This window comes from Chiloscyllium punctatum, chromosome 34 (genome assembly GCF_047496795.1).
Source record: "Chiloscyllium punctatum isolate Juve2018m chromosome 34, sChiPun1.3, whole genome shotgun sequence".
Classification (NCBI taxonomy): Eukaryota; Metazoa; Chordata; class Chondrichthyes; order Orectolobiformes; family Hemiscylliidae; genus Chiloscyllium; species Chiloscyllium punctatum.
Genome location: NC_092772.1, coordinates 51633457 through 51653576, shown reverse-complemented (window position 1 = coordinate 51653576; position 20120 = coordinate 51633457). Strand labels below are relative to the sequence as shown.

Below are 20120 nucleotides of genomic sequence, written 5' to 3'. Positions count from 1 at the left end.
ACTGCAGTTACTGAGGGTCGGTGGGGGGAGGGAGGGGATGGTACACACTGCAGTTACTGAGGGTCGGTGGGGGGGAGGGGATGGTACACACTGCAGTTACTGAGGGTCGGTGGGGGGGAGGGAGGGGATGGTACACACTGCTGTTACTGAGGGTCGGTGGGGGGGAGGGAGGGGATGGTACACACTGCTGTTACTGAGGGTCGGTGGGTGGGGGGGGAGGGGATGGTACACACTGCTGTTACTGAGGGTCGGTGGGGGGGAGGGGATGGTACACACTGCTGTTACTGAGGGTCGGTGGGGGAGGGAGGGGATGGTACACACTGCTGTTACTGAGGGTCGGTGGGGGGAGGGAGGGGATGGTACACACTGCAGTTACTGAGGGTCGGTGGGGGAGGGAGGGGATGGTACACACTGCAGTTACTGAGCGTCGGTGCGGGGAGGGAGGGCATGGTACACACTGCTGTTACTGAGGGTCGGTGGGTGAGTGAGGGGCTGTTTGTGGGTGTGGGGGCTGCTTTGTCCCTGGATGGTGTCGAGTTTCTGGAGTGTTGTTGAAGCTGCCCCCATCCAGGGGCAAGTGGGGAGTAGATTAGATTAGATTAGATTAGATTACTTACAGTGTGGAAACAGGCCCTTCGGCCCAACAAGTCCACACCGCCCCGCCGAAGCGTAACCCACCCATACCCCTACATCTACATTTACCCCTGACCTAACACTACGGGCAATTTAGCATGGCCAATTCACCTGACCTGCACATCTTTGGACTGTGGGAGGAAACTGGGACACCCTCCTGCCTTGTGAATTGTGTACACAGAACAACCCCGGTTATCCAAACATTTCATGATCTGAATTTCCGATTGTCCGAACAAGATTTTAAGGTCCGGACATTTGATTTCGGAAGCCAGATTCTGTCACTATCTGCAGAGACTCTCTTTCTGAGACAGACTGACCACCATTGAACTCAGCAACTTCTCTCCCACTCTTCATCTACTATTTATTTTTTTCTTTCTTCCCTGCCTTTCTGCCTCATTCTATCTCTCTCACATTGTCTCTACCCCTTTCTCTGTCTCCTTCTCTCTCTGTCACACACAGCAGAATGTTTCTGACCACTCTCCTTTCAGGAGGTATATTTACAGACTTGTATGCAGCTTTTTTATTCCCTTGTGGTTTAATTACAATCCAAAGTTTGGGTTTAATTATTTAAGATAATCAGTTTTAGACTCGGGTACCTCGCTCAATGACCCAAACGAATGAGACACTGCGGCTCTGAGCCGAGGTACTGACAGAAACCCAGGAAGATGTTTGAGAACCCACATAATACTGCAGCAAAGGGGCCCAGGAGTGTCTTTCGATTCAATTTGATCAAGTTGGTTGGTGTAACACACGAGTCAGTGCTTCTGGCTGGGGCTGTGTGTTATGGAGTTCCATTTACACTTGAGAACGCTTCCTTTGCTTACGATCAGATCAGTTACCTGAACAATCAGTTGTCCGAACAATCAGTTATCCGAACAATCAGTTGTCTGAACAATCAGTTGTCTCAACAATCAGTTAGCCGAATAATCAGTTATCCAAAAAATACTCCATTCGGAAAAAGATGTTGTTCTGTATTGAGAAGAATGCATGATAAAATGAACGAATATTTCAACTCACCCTCTCCCTCTCTCTCTCTCTGTCTCTCTCTCTCTCTCTCTCTCTCTCTGTCTATCTATCTCTTCGAAAGGGACATATTATGTAGCTGTTCCTGCACAGATACCCAACACTGCAGAATCACCATTGTGCATGTGCAGGGCGTTGGAACATCCTTTAGAGAACAGCCAAAGGATTCAGAAAAGACCAAATGAGTCTGTTACATCCTCCTGATCCTTCTGCTCCCAGTTGTCAGATCCATAAAGAAAATAGCTTTCTCTTTTATAGAGTCATCGAGTCATAGAGATGTACAGCACGGAAACAGACCCTTCGGTCCAACCTGTCCATGCCAACCAGATATCCCAACCCAATCTAGTCCCACCTGCCAGCACCCGGCCCATATCCCTCCAAACCCACCCAATTCATATACCCATCCAAATGCCTCTTAATTGTTGCAATTTTACCAGCCTCCACCACATCCTCTGGCAGCTCATTCCATACACGTACCACCCTCTGCATGAAAAAGTTGCCCCTTAGGTCTCTTTTATATCTTTCCCCTCTCACTCTAAACCTATGCCCCTCTAGTTCTGGACTCCCCGACCCCAGGGAGAAGACCTTGTCTATTTACCCTATCCATGCCTCTCATGATGTTATAAACCTCTATAAGGTCACCCCTCTATAAGGTCACCCCTCAGCCTCCGATGCTCCAGGGAAAACAGCCCCAGCCTGTTCAGCCTCTCCCTGTAGCTCAAATCCTCCAACCCTGGCAACATCCTTGTAAATCTTTTCCGAACCCTTTCAAATTTCACAACATCTTTCCGATAGGAAGGAGACCAGAATTACACGCAATATTCCAACAGTGGACTAACCAATGTCCTGTACAGCCGCAACATGACCTCCCAACTCCTGTACTCAATACTCTGACCAATAAAGGAAAGCATACCAAACGCCTTCTTCACTATCCCATCTATCTGCGGCTCCAAGGTCTCTTTGTTCAGCAACACTCCCTAGGACCTTACCATTAAGTGTATAAGTCCTGCTAAGATTTGCTTTCCCAAAATGCAGCACATCGCATTTATCTGAATTAAACTCCATCTGCCACTTCTCAGCCCATTGGCCCATCTGGTCCAGATCCTGTTGTAATCTGAGGTAACCCTCTTCGCTGTCCACTACACCTCCAATTTTGGTGTCATCTGTAAACTTACTAACTGTACCTCTTATGCTCGCATCCAAATCATTTATGTAAATGACAAAAAGTAGAGGGCCCAGCACCGATCCTTGTGTCACTCCACTAGTCACAGGCCTCCAGTCTGAAAAACAACCCTCCACCCCCATCCTCTGTCTTCTACCTTTGAGCCAGTTCTGTATCCAAAAGGCTAGTTCTCCCTCTATTCCATGAGATCTAACCTTGCTAACCAGTCTCCCATGGGGAACCTTGTCGAACACCTTACTGAAGTCCATATAGATCACATCCACTGCTCTGCCCTCATCAATCGTCTTTGTTACTTCTTCAAAAAACTCAATCAAGTTTGTGAGACATGATTTCCCACGCACAAAGCCATGTTGACTATCCCGAATCAGTCCTTGCCTTTCCAAATACATGTACATCCTGTCCCTCAGGATTCTCTCCAACAACTTTCCCACCACTGAGGTTAGGCAGGCCATTTCAGAGAGAACCACATAACTGTGGGTCCTGAGTGACATATAAGCTAGATTTCCTTCCCTGAGAGACGTTAGTGAACCAGATGGGAGTTTTTTCTTCAGCAATAGTTACCTTCTGGCTAATTTTTAACTTTCAACTAGATGTCACCATCCATTATGGTGGGATTTGAACCTAGATCCTGAGTTTACAGAATTATTAAGCTGCTGACTCTATCATTATACGACCCTCTCTTCACTCACACAGTTCTACCTGCCTGCTAGGAATTCAATTGGGAATTAAATTGTGAATTAGTTGCATTTTCACTGATTTTATGGAAGTTCATTGCAAATTCCAATCCCTAATATAAATGGTCCCCGCATAGGAGAGGGAGGGAGCCGGAGGGTTAGAGATAGAAGGAGAGATACAGGTAGAGGGAGAGAGAGAGGGGGATAGAGGGAGAGATAGAAGGAGAGATTCATGTAGAGGTAGAGAGATAGAGGGAGAGATAAGGATAGCGGGACAGATAGAGTTAGAGATAAGGATAGAGATAGAGGGAAAGGGAGAAATAGAGATAGAAGGAGAGATAGAAGGAGAAGTAGAAGGAGTGATAGCAATAGAGGGAGAGTCAGAAGGAAAGATAGAAACAGAGTGAGATAGTGAAAGAGATAGAAGTGGAGGCAGACATAGAGTTAGAAGAAGAGATAGAGATTGAGAGAGAACTAGAGTTAGAAGGAGTGATAGAGGGAGAGAAAGAGAGACAGAAAGAGGGAAAGATGAAATGAGAGGTCGAGGGAGAGATAGAGGGAAAGATGAAGGGAGAGGTAGAGGGAGAGATAGAGATTGAGGGAGAGATAGAGATAGAGGGAGACGAAGAGGAACAGATAGAGAGAGAGAGATGGAGGGAGAGATAGAGACAGTGGGAGAGATAGAGGGAGAGATAGAGAGAGAGATAGAGATAAAGGGAGAGATAGAGATAGAGGGAGAAATAGATATGCAGATAGAGGGAGAGGGAGAGATAGAGAGAGAGAGAGACAGAGATGAAGATTGAGGGAGAGATAGAGATAGAGGGAGAGGGAGGGATAGAAGGAGAGACAGAGATGAAGATAGAGGGAGAGATTGAGATGCAGGTAGAGGGAAAGATAGAGATAGAGGGAGAGATAGAGATAGATAGAGGGAGAGGGAGAGTTGCTGATATTTGTCCTTTGGAAGTCTGGGTCAATAAGTACTGACCCAAACCAACCGAACGAGCTTACAGCACAGCCTATGTCACCCAGTTTGCCTGTTGTTTTAAATCATGGTGTTCTTGTTCATTTCCAATCCATTCCCCAGTCCCTTCTGACAATCTGAAGCTGATTATAATAATCGCTGTGATTGCGGGAGTCCTTGTCTTGGTGTTCATTCTGGTGCTGATCTGGCTGAAGAGAAGAAGACAGGGTAAGTGACATATTCACAGAAGAGAAATGACTGACAGGTGAATTATATAACCGAGAGTTGGTGGCCATTGTAACCTTCTCGGTCTGGTCTGTCAGGTTTATTCTGGGGGTGTTAAAGTGCACTGCAATCTGCCTGCAGAATGATTACCCCATAGAACATAGAACATAGAACATAGAACAATACAGCACAGAACAGGCCCTTTGGCCCACGATGTTGTGCCGAACTTCTATCCTAGATTAAGCACCCATCCATGTACCTATCCAAATGCCGCTTAAAGGTCGCCAATGATTCTGACTCTACCACTCCCACGGGCAGCGGACCAGATCAGGAGCCCTATTGCACTTTCACGAAAGTCCGCGAGGGATGGCCAATAAAGCTGGCCCAGCCAGAGATCCCCATATCCCACAAGGGCAAGGCAAGCAACTGACTTATTTCCCTCAGCTGGGTAGCTGCTGCACTGTGAGACAAACGTTACTGTTTCCTGTCTCCCCCCACCCACAGTAAAGATTGACTGTGTCTTCAAACTCTGACCCTCCCTGGCCTTGAGCAAGTCACCAATCTGAGTACTGATCACAAATATGTCATGGTTCCCATGGGCGGTGTCATGAATTCACTCACTCAGACCTGTTGATGTCGGAGGCTTATCTTTTCACTGACCCTTGACCTCAGCTTTCTCATTCGTCACCACTTGTACATCGTCGATCAATTGCAGGTTATTTTTCAGCACAGTTTCAGGGCAATTTCAATCACAAATCCAGCTGGTAAACAGTCCAGCTTATCCAGTCTGATTGAGACAAAAACTTCAGCTTTTCCAGAATTACTGTGATAGTGTAGTCCATTACTGCTGAGTCACAGCAATCAATGTAACACTCACACACACACTCACACACACTCACACACAAACTCACAAAAACACACACACACACTCACTCACACACAAACTCACAAAAACACACACACACACTCACAAAAACACACACACTCACACACAAACTCACAAAAACACACACACACACTCACACACTCACAAAAACACAATCTCACACACACTCACACACACACACCCACTCACAAAAACACACACACTCACACACACAAACCCACTCACACACAAACTCACAAAAACACACACACACACTCACAAAAACACAATCTCACACACACTCTCTCACACACACAATCACACACACTCTCACACACACACACCCACTCACACACACTCACAAAAACACACACACTCACACACACAAAAACACACACACACTCACACACACACTCACACACACACACAAAAACACACTCACACACTCACGCACACACTCACACTCACAAAAACACACACACACACTCACAAAAACACAATCTCACACACACTCTCTCTCACACACACACTCTTTCTCACACACACTCACACACCCTCTCACACACACTCACAAAAATACTCACACACACACTCACAAAAACATAATCTCACACACACTCATACACACTCACACATACTCTCTCACACACACACACACTCACAAAAACACAATCTCGCATACACTCACTCACACACACACTCACACACATACATACTCACATACACTCACAAAAACACACATACACACTCACACATACACACCCACACACACTCACACACACTCACCCACACAAAAACACACTCACACACACACTTACACACACTCACCCACACAAAAACACACACACACACTCACAAAAACACACACACTCACAAAAACACAATCTCACACACACACACTCACACACACTCACAAAAACACACACACACACACACTTACAAAAGTACAATCTCACACACACTCTCACACACACACACACTCACACACACTCACAAAAACACAATCTCGCACACACTCTCTCACACACACACTCACAAAAACGCACACACACTCATAAAAACACAATCTCACACACACCACCCACTCACACTCACACACACTCACTCACTCACACACACTCTCACTCACACTCACACACTCTCTCACACACACTCACTCACAAAAACAAACTCTCGACCACAAAAACACACACACTCACAAAAACACAATCTCATACACACACACTCACACACACTCACAAAAACACACATACACACTCAGACACACACTCAAAAAATACACTCACACACTCACAAAAACACAATCTCACACACTCTCTCACACACACTCACACACACGAAAACACACACACACACTCACAAAAGTACAATCTCACACACACTCTCTCTCACACACACACTCTGTCACACACACCCTCACACACACTCACAAAAACACAATCTCACACACACTCTCTCACACACACTCACAAAAACACACTCGCACTCACAAAAGCACAATCTCACACTCACACACACTCACAAAAACACACTCACACTCACATACTCACAAAAACACACTCTCACACACTCACAAAAATGCACTCTCACCCACAAAAACGCACACACACACTCACAAAAACACAATCTCACACACACTCTCTCTCACACACACACACTTACAAAAACACAATCTCACACACACTCACAAAAACACACACTCACATACTCACAAAAACGCACACACACTCACAAAAACATAATCTCACACACACACCCACTCACACTCACACACTCTCTCACACACACTCTCACTCACACTCACACACTCTCTCACACACACTCACTCACTCACAAAAACAAACTCTTGACCACAAAAACACACACACTCACAAAAACACAATCTCACACACACACACTCACACACGCACACTCACACACCCTCACACACACACTCACACACACTCACACACCCTCACGCACACACTCACACGCACTCACACACACTCACAAAAACACAATCTCACACACACACTCACACGCACATACAAACTCACACACACACTCACAAAAACGCACTCACACACACTCACAAAAACACACTCTCACTCTCACACACACGCACACTCACAAAAACACAATCTCACACACTCCCACACGCACACTCACACACTCTCTCTCACACACACACTCACTCACAAAAACACACACACACATTCACAAAAACATGCTCTCACACTCATACACACTCTCACACTCACACACACATTCACAAAAACACAATCTCACACACAGACACACTCTCTCTTTCTCTCTCTCTCAGACACACACACACAAACACACATACATACACACAGGCACACACTCTCACACACACTCTCACACACACACACATACATTAAGATCTTTCTAACCATTAGGGGATTCCATTTAATTTTCCTTCTCATTTTAAGCAAATTTGCTTTGACTAACCCAGTGAGTATTAGGTTCCTGTCTGCAGGATAATTACCTCATTTACTCACTTCCTGAGCTGGATTTATAACGAGTATATTTGCCGGATTGGAAGCAGCCAGGTTGAGTTTAACGGGACATAAATGGTATTTCTTCACTAAAGCCCCAGTTGTTCAGTTAATTAGTGCCAAAGCTGCTGGATGTTCCTGCAGGTGTGGAGTGAGAGACCGCGTTAACTTAACGGGGCAGGAAGAGTCACTGGACCTGAAATGTTAACTCCCATTTCTCTCCACAGGTGCTGACAGAGCTGCTGAGCTTTTCCAGCAATTTCTGATTTTGTTTCTCACTTGCAGCATGCACAGTTTTTTCTTCCCTCGGTTTTTGACTTACTTGGGTCAGTGACCCTTCATCAGAAGTGAGAAATTGTGGATGTAGGTTTGCTCGCTGAGCTGGAACGTTCATTTTCAGACGTTTCGTCACCACACTGGGTAACATCTTCAGTGAGCCTCCGGTCGAAGCACTGCTGGTGTTTCCTGCTTTCTATTTACATGTTTGGGTTTCCTCGGGTCAGTGATGTCATTTGCGGTGGTGACGTCATTTCCTATGGTCATGTCACTTCCTCTTCATTTTCTCAGGGGTTGGTAAATGGGATCCAGGTCAATGTGTTTGCTGATAGCATTCCGGTTGGAATGCCATGCTTCTAGGAATTCTCGTGCGTGTCTCTGTTTGGCTTGTCCTCGGATGAATGCGTTGTCCCAGTCAAAGTGGTGTCCTTCCTTATCTGAATGTAAAGATACTAGTGAGAAATTGTATTGGGTCCCTGCAAATCTAGGCAGAACAGAGGACGGACAGGATTGCCAATGAGTTGAAAGAGACTTTTGTTGTCATGTTGCAATCGTCTTATCAGATTACAGGGCTGCCCTCTCATTAGAGAGAAGTGACTGGTGGTGATTTAACCTCAGGGCCACCAGACCTCAGGGGAGGCAAGAAATTGACAATGAGAGTCCTTCATTGTAACCTCCAACCAGTGATGGGGATTGAACCCACACTATTGGCATCACACTGCTCTGCAAGCCAACAATTCCTGATGAAGAGCTTTTGCCCGAAACGTCGATTTTTCCTGCTCCTTCGAAACTGTGCTTTTCCTGCACCGCTGCACTCTTGAAACCAGCATTCCAGCCAACTGAGCTAAACCGATTCCCCGTGGGGTGAAAGAAGGAAAAGATTCAATCACAAAATCCTTGGTGGTGTCAAGGCGAAAGATGCCGTGACGAAACAAAAAGGGAACTTTTGGAAGACCTCAACAGGTCCGGCAGCATCTGTGGAGACAGAAATCCGGGTTAATATTCCGGCTCCCGTGACCCCATCCTCAGATGGGAAGGGAGGGTTTATTTGCAAAAGAAAGCAAATTGAAGATGGGTCTAGATAAGAGTGTGAATGACGTCGGGAGGAGTCAGGAGGGGCAGGGGGGGGAGTTGAGACTGCAGGCCGCAACTGTTCAACTTGCTACCGCGTGCGGAGAGCAGTAAATCGTCCCGCTTGGAAAATCCCGAGCTCCCTCGGAGACCAGCAGCAGGAGGTGTTGGGAAGTGGGGAGTTAAAACGATGGTATACACTGGGGGAGGGGTGCTCAGGGTCTGAAGCTGCTGTTCTAACAAACAGGGATTCAGTCATACCCCTGCCCCCCACCTCCATCCACCTCTCGCGCTCTCAGATACCTTCTCCCCAGCCCCAGCCCTCTCCCATTTAGCTCTCCCATCCCGGAGGCTCCCAGCCTCATTCCTGATGAAGGGCCCCTGCCCGAAACGTCGATTTCCCTGCTCCTCGGATGCTGCCTGACCTGCTGTGCTTTTCCAGCACCACCCTCTGATCTTGACTCTGATCTCCGGCATCTGCAGTCCCCTCTTAGCTCTGCTGTGGATGGCTGACCACTTTGTCATGAGGTACCCCAAAACTCACGGATATCAGCGCTTAACTCGGAAGGAGGGATTTGGGCGTTAGACAGTGAGGAGAGGGAAGGGTGCCTTTCCCGAGTGGACCTTGAACGGTGATTTGGAAAGTGGAGGGGAAGGTTGGGAGGCAGAGGGCTGTTAACTAAGCTTCATTAAAGACTGTTTATTCAGCTTTGCTTCCAATTTTGCAGAAACGGAGGCTCACTCTCGATGCACCACCTTCCAGACTCAGGTACGTTTTAAATCTAACGGCAGTATCCCCTCCCCCCACTCCCCCCACTCCCCTACCACCACCTTGTCTAGTGAGACTGGTCAACACCTCAGCGTGGATCGTTGCTGGAATACTTTTGGGTGCAGGAAGGGAAACCGGACGTGAAGATTGCGGGATCTTCCCCTGCCTTATTTCAGTGAGAGGGAGGGCCGCGAGCTGAATATTTTCCGGAGGGCAGGCAGACCTCCACTGCAAAACGCATCACGTGCAAGATCCGAGAGGATCAGAACTGAAACCACGCTCCATCAACGACAGACTATGGTGTCAGAATGTGACTTTTGAAATTAGTTAAGCGATAAAAGGTGGTTTGGTGCTGATGATTCATGCTTGCATTGAAGAAAGATGAGCATAGTTTAATCCAAAAGCTGTAGCAGCAGAAGTAGACCGTTCAGTCATCGAGTCATGGAGATGTACAGCATGGAAACAGACCCTTCGGTCCAACCCGACCATGCTGACCCAGATATCCTAACCTAATCTAGTCCCATTTGCCAGCACTTGGCCCATATCCCTCCGAACCCTTCCTATTCATGTCCCCATCCAGATGCCTATTAAATGTTGTCATTGTACCAGCCTCCACCACTTCCTCTGGCAGCTCATTCCATACACGTACCACCCTCTGGGTGAAAAAGTTGCCCCTGAGGTCTCTTTTATATCTTTCCCCTCTCACCCTAAACCTATGCCCCTCTAGTTCTGGACTCCCCCACCCCAGGGGGAAAAGACCTTGTCTATTTATCCTATCCATGCCCCTCATGATTTTATAAACCTCTATAAGGTCACCCCTCGGCCTCCGACGCTCCAGGGAAAACAGCCCCAACCTGTTCAGCCTCTCCCTTCAGCTCCACAATTACGGATTAGGAGTTGGGATATCTTGCTACAAGATGTTGGTGATGCCACATACTGTGGGCAGTTCTGGTATAGAAAGAACATTATTAAACTGGAAAGAGTTCAGAAAAGAGTTACAAGGAAGAAACCTGAGCTGGATTGTTTGCCTTGTAAGGTCAGGTTGAACAGGCTGGGACATTTTTCCCTGGAGCTTCGGAGGCAGAGGGATAATCTTATTGAGGGTTATAAAATCATGGGGGGGGGCATTGATAATCAGCATTCCCAGGGTAGGGGAGTCGAAGACTAGAGGGTGTAAGTGAGAGGGCAGAGATACAAAAGTGTCCAGAGGGGCAATGTTTTCACACAGAGGGCGGTGAGCTTCTAGAACGTGCTGTCAGGGAGAGCGGGGAAGGCTGGTACAATTCTGTAATTTGCGAAACATGGGTGGGATAGGAATGGAAGGGTATGGAACAATCATAGGGAAACGGGACTAGATTAATGGTGGAAACGGGCTAGCACGGGCAGGTTGGGCCGAAGGGCCTGTTTCCCTGCTGTAGACCTCTATGTGACGACTCTGTAATTCAATGATCCGACAATCTGTGGCTCTACTTTGCCCATAACCCTCGGTTCCCTTCGTGATTAGAATTCCGACTAGCCCAGCTTTGAATAGACCGAATGACCCAGCGTGGACAGCTCTCTGGGTGAAGAATTCAACGGGTTCATCCCTCTCCAAATTTGGTGAAGAATTAGAGTGTACTGTCCTACTCGTTGGGGGATGCCCGATCACCCAGAGTAATGATCCAGAGGCTCGGATCAATGCCATGAGTTCAATTCCCGAAACATCTGCTCATTAGTACCTCCAGTCTACCGAGTGACTGAGAAATGATCGATTCCTCTTGTAACAGCCAGCAAAGTACAGGATTGGCTGCGACATTGTCCAATTGAGGGACGGAAATCTGCCATCCTGACCCACACGTGACTCCAGCTCCACTTTCTGGTTTGGAACCGTCCTCCGAATTGGCCCACGGCGTTCCGAGGATTTGGCCAAGTCCAGGACATAAGGAACAAGCCCGGTTGGACTCACCGCATACCCCGGGCAGTGGTTTGTGAAGGGTTGCTCACCATCGCCTCCTCAAGGGGCAATGAGGGATGAGCAGGAGCGTTTGTCCTTGCTTGAGCCACGCGAATGAAAGAGCGCACCTTCTTTCTGGTGGGTTTTAATCTCTTTCGGACACTGCCTTTCAGAAATGTAGACCCGTTGGGAACAGGAGCAGGAGTAGGCCATTTGGCCCTTCAAACCAGCGCCACACATTCAACACGATCATGGCTAATGGTCCAACTTGTTCTCCTGTTTCCACTTTCTCCTTCCATCGATCCTTTCAGCCTGAAGAATTACAACTAACTCTGTTTTGAAAACACTCAAAGTTTTGCCCTCAACTGCATTCTGTGTCAGAGAATGCCACAGGCTTTCCCACTTTCTGACTGAAGACATTTATCCTCATCTCAGTATCTCAGTCCTGTCCCATCTCTTACATCCCCCCCCCCCCCCCCCCTCTTCCCGCAGTCCTGGACTCCCCTAGTCATGAGACACTTCCTCCCTGTGTATACCTGTCTAGTCTCTGTCAGAGTTTTATAGGATTCTGTGAAATTCCACCCTTACCAATTCTCTTTAACGTCAGTGAATGTAGGCTTAACACATCCAATCTCTTTGATATGTTAGTCTTGCCAACCCAATGAGCAGCATGGTGGCTGAGTGGTTAGCACTGCTTCCTCACAGCACGACGGACCCAGGGTTCGATTCCACCCTCAGTGTGGACAGTGCACATTCTCCCTGTGTCTGCATGGATTTACTCCAGTTATCTCCAAAGGTCCAAGGATGTGCACACGAGGGTGAATTGGCCATGGGAAAATGTCCCATAGTGCCCAGGGATCTGTAGGTTAGGGTGGATTGGCCATGGGAAATTGTCCCATAGTGCCCAGGGATGTATAGGTTAGAGTGGATTGGCCATGGGAAATTGTCCCATAGTGTCCAGGGATGTGTAGGTTAGGGTGGATTGGCCAGGGGAAATTGTCCCATAGTGTCCAGGGATGTGTAGGTTAGGGTGGATTGGCCAGGGGAAATTGTCCCATAGTGTCCAGGGATGTATAGGTTAGGGTGGATTGGCCATGGGAAATTGTCCCATAGTGCCCAGGGATGTGTAGGTTAGGGTGGATTGGTCATGGGAAATTGTCCCATAGTGCCCGGGGATGTGCAGGTTAGGGTGGATTGGCCATGGGAAATTGTCCCATAGTGCCCTGAGATTTGCAGGTTAGGTTAGATTGGCCATGCTAATTTGTCCTGTAGTGTCCAGGGATGTGCAGGTTAGGGTGGATTAGCCATCCTAAATAGTCCCATAGTGTCCAGGGATGTGTAGGTTATGGTGGATTGGCCATGCTAAATTGTCTCATTGTGCCCAGGGATGTGTAGGTTAGGGTGGATTGGCCATGCTCTTCTCTCCCATAGAGCCCAGGGATGTGCACGTTCGGGTGGATTGGCCATGGGAAATTGTCCCATAATGCACAGGGATGTGCAGGTTAGGGTAGATATGTCATGCTAAATTGTCCCCATATTGTCCAGGGATGAGTAGGTTAGGGTCGATTGGCGATGAGAACTACAGAGTTACAGTAGTGGACTGGACTCTTATGCTCTTCGGAGGGTCGGGGTGGACGGGTTGGGCTGAATGTCCTGGGTCCACGCTGCATGAGTCGGTCTGGTAACCCTTCTCCATGCCCCCTCCATCTTTCCCCGGATGAGGAGAGCTGTCAATTCTGCTGTTGTTGTGGTTCGGAGGCGCCATGTGTTTTATTGTGTCATCTCTGTCCTCGATGGGAATGGCACGTTGAGAGAGAGTCTTTTTTTAATATTCCTCTCTGCGTTAACAGGACGATGAAACGATCGTCTACGCCTCGCTGGATCTACACGCCCTGAACGAAGCATCTGCACACAGACAGCATCGTCAAGCTGAGGAGTCGACTGTGTACGCAGATATTAAACACCATTGGCGTTCGTGAATACACACAGTGCAATCAGTACTCCCCGTGAGGATTTCCATCCTCTCCCATCCTGAATACTGATTGGCTCAACTTGGTTCTTGCGTTCTGTTTCTTGTTGAGCCCCTCCCCAACCACCCCGGAAATGTGGGAGAAATTGGAGACTAGAATGGTCGCCGTTAGCTCTGCGCACCGCCTTCCCCCACCCACCTTTACCCTTCCACTGTTTACCCAGTGTTGAAACAGTCCCAGGACCTAGTGTCTCACCTCAACCTCCTCTCACCCCCACCGTACCCTGTCAGTAGTCAAACCTGAGCTGTCGTCTTCCTCATGGGTCTGAGAATGTAGGACAGGATCAGGCCCTTCGGCCCATCAGGGCTGTGCCAAACATGATGCTATATTAAACTAATCCCCTTCTGCCTGCCCTTGGCCCATACCCCTCCATTCCTTGTATGTCCATGTGTTTATCCAAAAGCTCCTTAAAAGCCCCTGCCTCCACCCACCCCCACCCCCCGGCAGTGTGTCCCGCACTCCTACCCCTCTCTGGGTAAAAAACCTACCCCTCACATCCCCTTTGAACTTTCCCCTCTCACCTTAAATCCCCCTTGTATTACACATTTTCACTCAGGGATAAAGATTCTAACTGTCAAACCCGATCTCAGCATCTCATAATGTTATTGGCTTCTGTCAAGTCTCCCCTCAGCCTCCAGGGAAAACAGCCTGAGTTTTTCCAGCCTCCCCTTATAGCTCCTACCCTCTAATCCCGGCAGCGTCCTGGCAAACCCCTTCTGCACCCTCTCCCGAGCCTCCCCATCCTTCCCGGAATGTGCCGAGCAGAACTGAACGCGGTTCTCTCAGTGCGGCCTAACTAAAATCTGATAAAGCTGCAGCCTGACATCCTGACTCACGTACTCAGTTACCCGAGCAATAAAAGGCAAGCACGCCATACACCTTCTACCCCACCCTATCTACTTAGTGTCGTAGATACATGGAAACAGACCCTTCGGCCGAACTCATCAATGCTGACCCAGATATCCCAACCTAATCTAGTCCCATTTGCCAGCACTTGACCCATATCCCTCCAAACCCCTTCCTATTCATGTCCCCATCCAGATGCCTTTTAAATGTTGTAATTGTACCAGCCTCCACCACTTCCTCTGGCAGCTCATTCCATACACGTACCACCCTCGGGGTGAAAAAGTTGCCTTTTATATCTTTCCCCTCTCACCCTAAACCTATGCCCCTCTAGTTCTGGACTCCCCCACCCCCACGGAAAAGACCTTGTCTATTTACCCTATCCATGCCCCTCATGATTTTATAAACCTCTATAAGGTCACCCCTCAGCCTCCGACGCTCCGGGGAAAACAGCCACAGCCTGTTCAGCCTCTCCCTGTAGCTCAAACCCTCCAACCCCGGCAACATCCTTGTAAATCTTTTCTGAACCCTTTCACAACATTTTTCCGACAGGGGGGAGACCAGAATTACACACAATATTCCAACAGTGGCCTAACCAAGCAACTTGTGTGGCCACTTCCCGGGAGCTATGGACTTGAATCCCAAGGTCCCTCTGCACGACAACGCTCTGGGGTTAGTCGTGATACAGCAGCGATTTTCCCAACGCCCCTTTCCATCGAATTCACACGGCCCTCCCCTTCCCGCAAGAAAATGCTCAGAGAGACAATGTCAGATTGAATGGGTGATAACTGGAAGTAACGAGACACACTGCGTTGGCTGTTTCGCTGGTTGCCTTGGTCCCTGGACTGAAATGAAACAGCGCATCTCAATCAGCAGCGCAATGTCTCCACCCCTCCAGCAGGCGCTGGCAAAATTCAGGAACGCGCAAGCAGCAACTGAAGTCAACGCTCACTGAGCAATGCCAAGGGCAACCGATCGAAGATTGCGAGTCCGTCCCCACCCTTCTGTGTCAGCCCTGAATGTTATAACGCTTTGAAAGCTGACCCAAAAGTACTTTGTAATGGAATGATCGAGTCACACAGGACAGAAGATGGCCTTTGGCCCTTTGGGTTGTCTTCGAAAGCTGCGGTAGATCTGCTTTGTCTGACATTGCACACCAGTCCCACCTTCCAGACCCATAGCAATGAATATCGTGACATGCTCAAGTGCACATGCAAGTGCTTTGTGAAGGTTGTGAGGGTTCTTTCTGTGACACCCCTCCCACGCATTCCAGACCTCCCCCCCCCCCAAAAAAAGTCTGGGTGAAACACACTTTCCTTAAATCTCCTCTGCACCTCCTGCCTTTGATGTTAAAGTTATGCCCCCCCCAACCCTCCCCCCCCCACCCCAACCACATTGTTATTAAGCTCCACCTTATCCATGCCCCTCATAGTCTGACACACCTCTGCCAGGTACTTCACCCACCCACCATCCCCCCCAAGCAAAAACAAACAAAGCGCATCCATCTTTAGCTTGTAGGTTAGCTCGCGGAGCTGGAAGGTTCGTTCTCAGACGTTTCGTCACCGTGCTCATCAGTGAGCCTCTGGTGAAGCGCTGGTGTGATTGACCCACTTCCTGTTACTGTGTCTGGGTGTGTTCCAGTGGGTGAGAGAGTTTTCTGTTCTTTCTCTCGGAGGGTGGTAAATGGGGTCCAAATCGAAGTGTTTATTGATAGAGTTCCCGTTGGAATGCCACGCTTCGATGAATTCCTGTGCGTGTCTCTGTTTAGCCTGTCCCAGGGTGGATGTGTTGTTGAACTGGTGTCCTTCTTTGTCTGTATGTAAGGTTACTAGTCATAGCTGGTCATGTCTTTTGGTGGTGAGTAGGTATTCGTGTATCCTGGTGGCTAGTTTCCTGCCCATCCATCCAATGTAGTGCTTGTTCCAATCCTTGCAGGGTATTTTGTAAAATGATGTTTGTTCTGGTGGTTGTTGGTACAGGGTCCTTTAGGTTAATCAGGAGCTGTTTCAATGTGGTGGTAGGTTTGTGGGCTCCCATGATGCCATTATCTAACCTTTCTCCAAACGCTTCTTCCTTAGTTATGAGGCGAGATTACACCAACAAGGCATGTTTTCTCTCGAGTTTAAAAGGTTAATGTGTGAGGTGATCAAAATCTTCAAGATATTAACAAGGAAAACAGGAATGTGAGACATTGTGTTTCAGTAAAACAGACAAGAACAGGACTGATGCGATTCACAGGGCGGCACAGTGGCTCAGTGGTTAGCACTGCTGCCTCACAGCACTAGGGGTCTGGGTTCGATTCCCGCCTCAGGCGACTGGCTGTGTGGAGTTTGCGTATTCTCCCTGTGTCTGCTTGGGTTTCCTCTGGGAATTGGCCATGCTAAATTGCCCACAGTGTTAGGTGCGTTAGTCAGGAGTAAATATAGGGTAGGGGAATGGGTTTGGGTGGGTTGCTCTTCGGAGGGTCGGTGTGGACTTGTTGGGCCGAAGGGCCTGTTTCCACACTGTAGGGAATCTAATCTAATCAAAAAGGGGGCCTTGCATAGTGTTGTCGAACTGAAGGACTGAGGAGTTCAGGGACATAATCCTTTGGAGTTTGTGTCACATACAGACAGGGGGGTTACGAAGGGGTTTCACACACTCCCCTTCATTGCTCAGCCCTTTGAGTGTAGGAGTTGGGAAGGTCATGTTGAGGTTGTACAGGACATTGGGGAGGCCCCTTCTGGAATACTGCGTCCAGTTCTGGTCACCCTGTTATAGGAAGGATATTATTAAACTGGAGAGGGTTCCGGAGAGATTTCCCAGGATGTTGCCGGGAATGGGAGGGTTGGAGTTATACCGAAAGGCTGGATAGGCTGGGAGTTTTTTCCCTGGAGCGTAGGAGGCTGAGGGGTGACCTTATAGAGGTTTATAAAACCATGAGGGGGACAGAGAGGGTGAATGGTGGGTGTCTATTCCCCCAGGGTGGGGGGGATTTGAAGACCGGGGGGGGGCACATGTTTAAGGGGAGAGGAGAGAGATTTAAAAAAGACACGAGGGACAACTGTTTTCCCCAGAGGGTGGTCCGTGTGTGGAATGACCTTCCTGAGGAAGTGGGGGGGGGACAGTTACAACATTTAAAAGGGATTTGGATAAGGACATGGACAGGAAAGGGTTGGAGGGAGATGGGCCAGGAGCAGGCGGGGGGGGGGACTGGGTTAGTTTGGGGATTATGTTTGGCATGGATTGAAGGGTCTGTTTCTGTGCTGTCGGACTGTCTTTGTAATTTAATAGTGAGACACCAGGTGTTGCTATTGCACCATTTCTGTGTGAAACCCTGCTCTGAAGACAATACAAACTTTACAATTGTGCTTCTAAAAGCAATTCCTTCACTCCATTAAAGCCAAGCCACGTTTCATAGAACAGCAAGACAGTGTGTTTGTCAGATCCATTGGAAATGTCCACCGACTCTCTCCAAAGCTGGTGTGAATGTGTGTAGAATGGTAACCTGTAACTCATCACCCAGACACAAGGGGTCACAGTTACTTCCAACTGATATAAATCTCCAGTCAATTACAATCACCTCGTTCTGCTTCTTAATGATTTCTCAGCATCCTGCAGAGTAATGAGAACACAACGAATACTCCAGGATGTATGACCTTCCTGAATGCCTCACCACAAACCAGAAATGAAAGAATGAGTCTTCAACTGATGGGAAATGATCACGTTCCAGTGAGAGAGAGACAGAGACTGTGTGTGTGTGAGTGTGTGTGTGTGTGAGAGTGTATGAGTGTGTGTGTGAGTGGGAGTGTGTGAGTGTGTATGTGAGTGAGAGTGTGAGTGAGAGAGACAGAGACTCTGTGTGTGGGAGTGTGTGAGTGTGTGTGTGAGTGGGAGTGTGTGAGTGTGTATGTGAGTGAGAGTGTGTGTGAGTGTGTGAGTGCATATGTGTGTGCTTGTGTGTCTGTGAGTGTTGTGTGTGAGTGTGTATGTGTGTGAGGGTGAGTGTGTGTGTGAGTGTGTGTGTGAGAGAGAGAGTGTGTGTATGTGAGTGTGAGTGAGAGTGTGTGTGCGAGTGTATGTGTGAGTGTGTGTGTGTGTGACTGTGAATGTGTGTGTGAGTGTGTGTATATGTGTGTGAGTGTGTGTGCGTGTGAGTGTGCGTGTGTGACTGTCTGTGAGTGTGTGTGTGAGTGTGTGTGACTGTTTGTGTGTGAGTGTGTGTGTGTGTGTGTGTGTGTGTATGTGTGTGTGGGTGTGTGTGTGTATGAGTGTGAGTGTGTGTATGTGTGAGTGTGAGTGTGTGTATGTGTGTGTGGGAGTGTGTGTATGTGTGTGTGTATGTGTGTGTGTGAAAGTGTGTGTGTGTGAGTGAGTGTGTGTGTGAGTGTATGTGTGTGTGTGTGTGTGTGCATGCGTGTGTGTGTGTGCATGTGTGTGAGTGAGTGTGTGTGAGTGTGTGTGTGCGTGTGTGTCTGTGCATGTGTGTGTGTGAGTGAGTGTGTGCGTGTGTGTGTGCGCGTGTGTGTGTGTGTGCATGTGTGTGAGTGAGTGTGTGTGTGAGTATGTGAGTGTGTTTGTTAATGAACTTTCAATGTGGTGCAGTGAGCATCCTCCCCAGTCTCTACACCAGGCCCCCGTGTGATCGGAAGGTTTCAGAGCTTCAGCAGGTGCAGAAAGAGCAGAGTCTGACAGTCCAGCTCCCAACCAGCTCCTCGTTCCCAAGGAGATCACCTCACTGTCACTCCTATCGGATACTGAGAGGTGGTCCTCATGCTGTTAGCCTTGCTTTCAGGTTGAACACAAGCTCAGAGAAACACAATGGGCTTTGTCCAGCTCATACAATGAGATGTTGAAATTCCCTTGTGCATTCTGTGTCTATAGTGGTCCCTGGCAAAAAGAGCATTTTTAAAGCATTTATTCATGGGATGTGACATTCAGGAGAAGATCAACATTGAGAGTCCCGCTCCAATTACCCCGATCTCTCTCCCGAGTGACATACAGGCCAGACTAGGCAAAGATGGCAGATTCCCTTCCCTGAAGGACATTGGTCAACCAGATGAGGCTTTCCGACAGTTGATGGTAATTTCGTGATCAGGACATCACAGAAGCATGGACTGTTTGGCCCATCTAATCTGTACTGTCAAACATGCCTGA

General features: G+C 48.3%; 1 protein-coding gene across 1 annotated transcript in view; it reads left to right on the top strand.

Annotated features, from left to right (window-relative positions):
- The window catches only part of LOC140458840 (nectin-1-like), a 60617-nt gene extending 46522 nt beyond the window's left edge, over window positions 1–14095 (top strand). The window contains exons 6-8 of the mRNA XM_072553521.1: window positions 4598–4702; window positions 10138–10178; window positions 13962–14095. Of these exons, the coding sequence (XP_072409622.1) occupies window positions 4598–4702; window positions 10138–10178; window positions 13962–14090 (275 nt within the window). The 3' untranslated portion in view covers window positions 14091–14095. The remainder of the gene's footprint in view (window positions 1–4597; window positions 4703–10137; window positions 10179–13961) is intronic.
- The last annotated feature ends 6025 nt before the right edge of the window (window positions 14096–20120 follow it).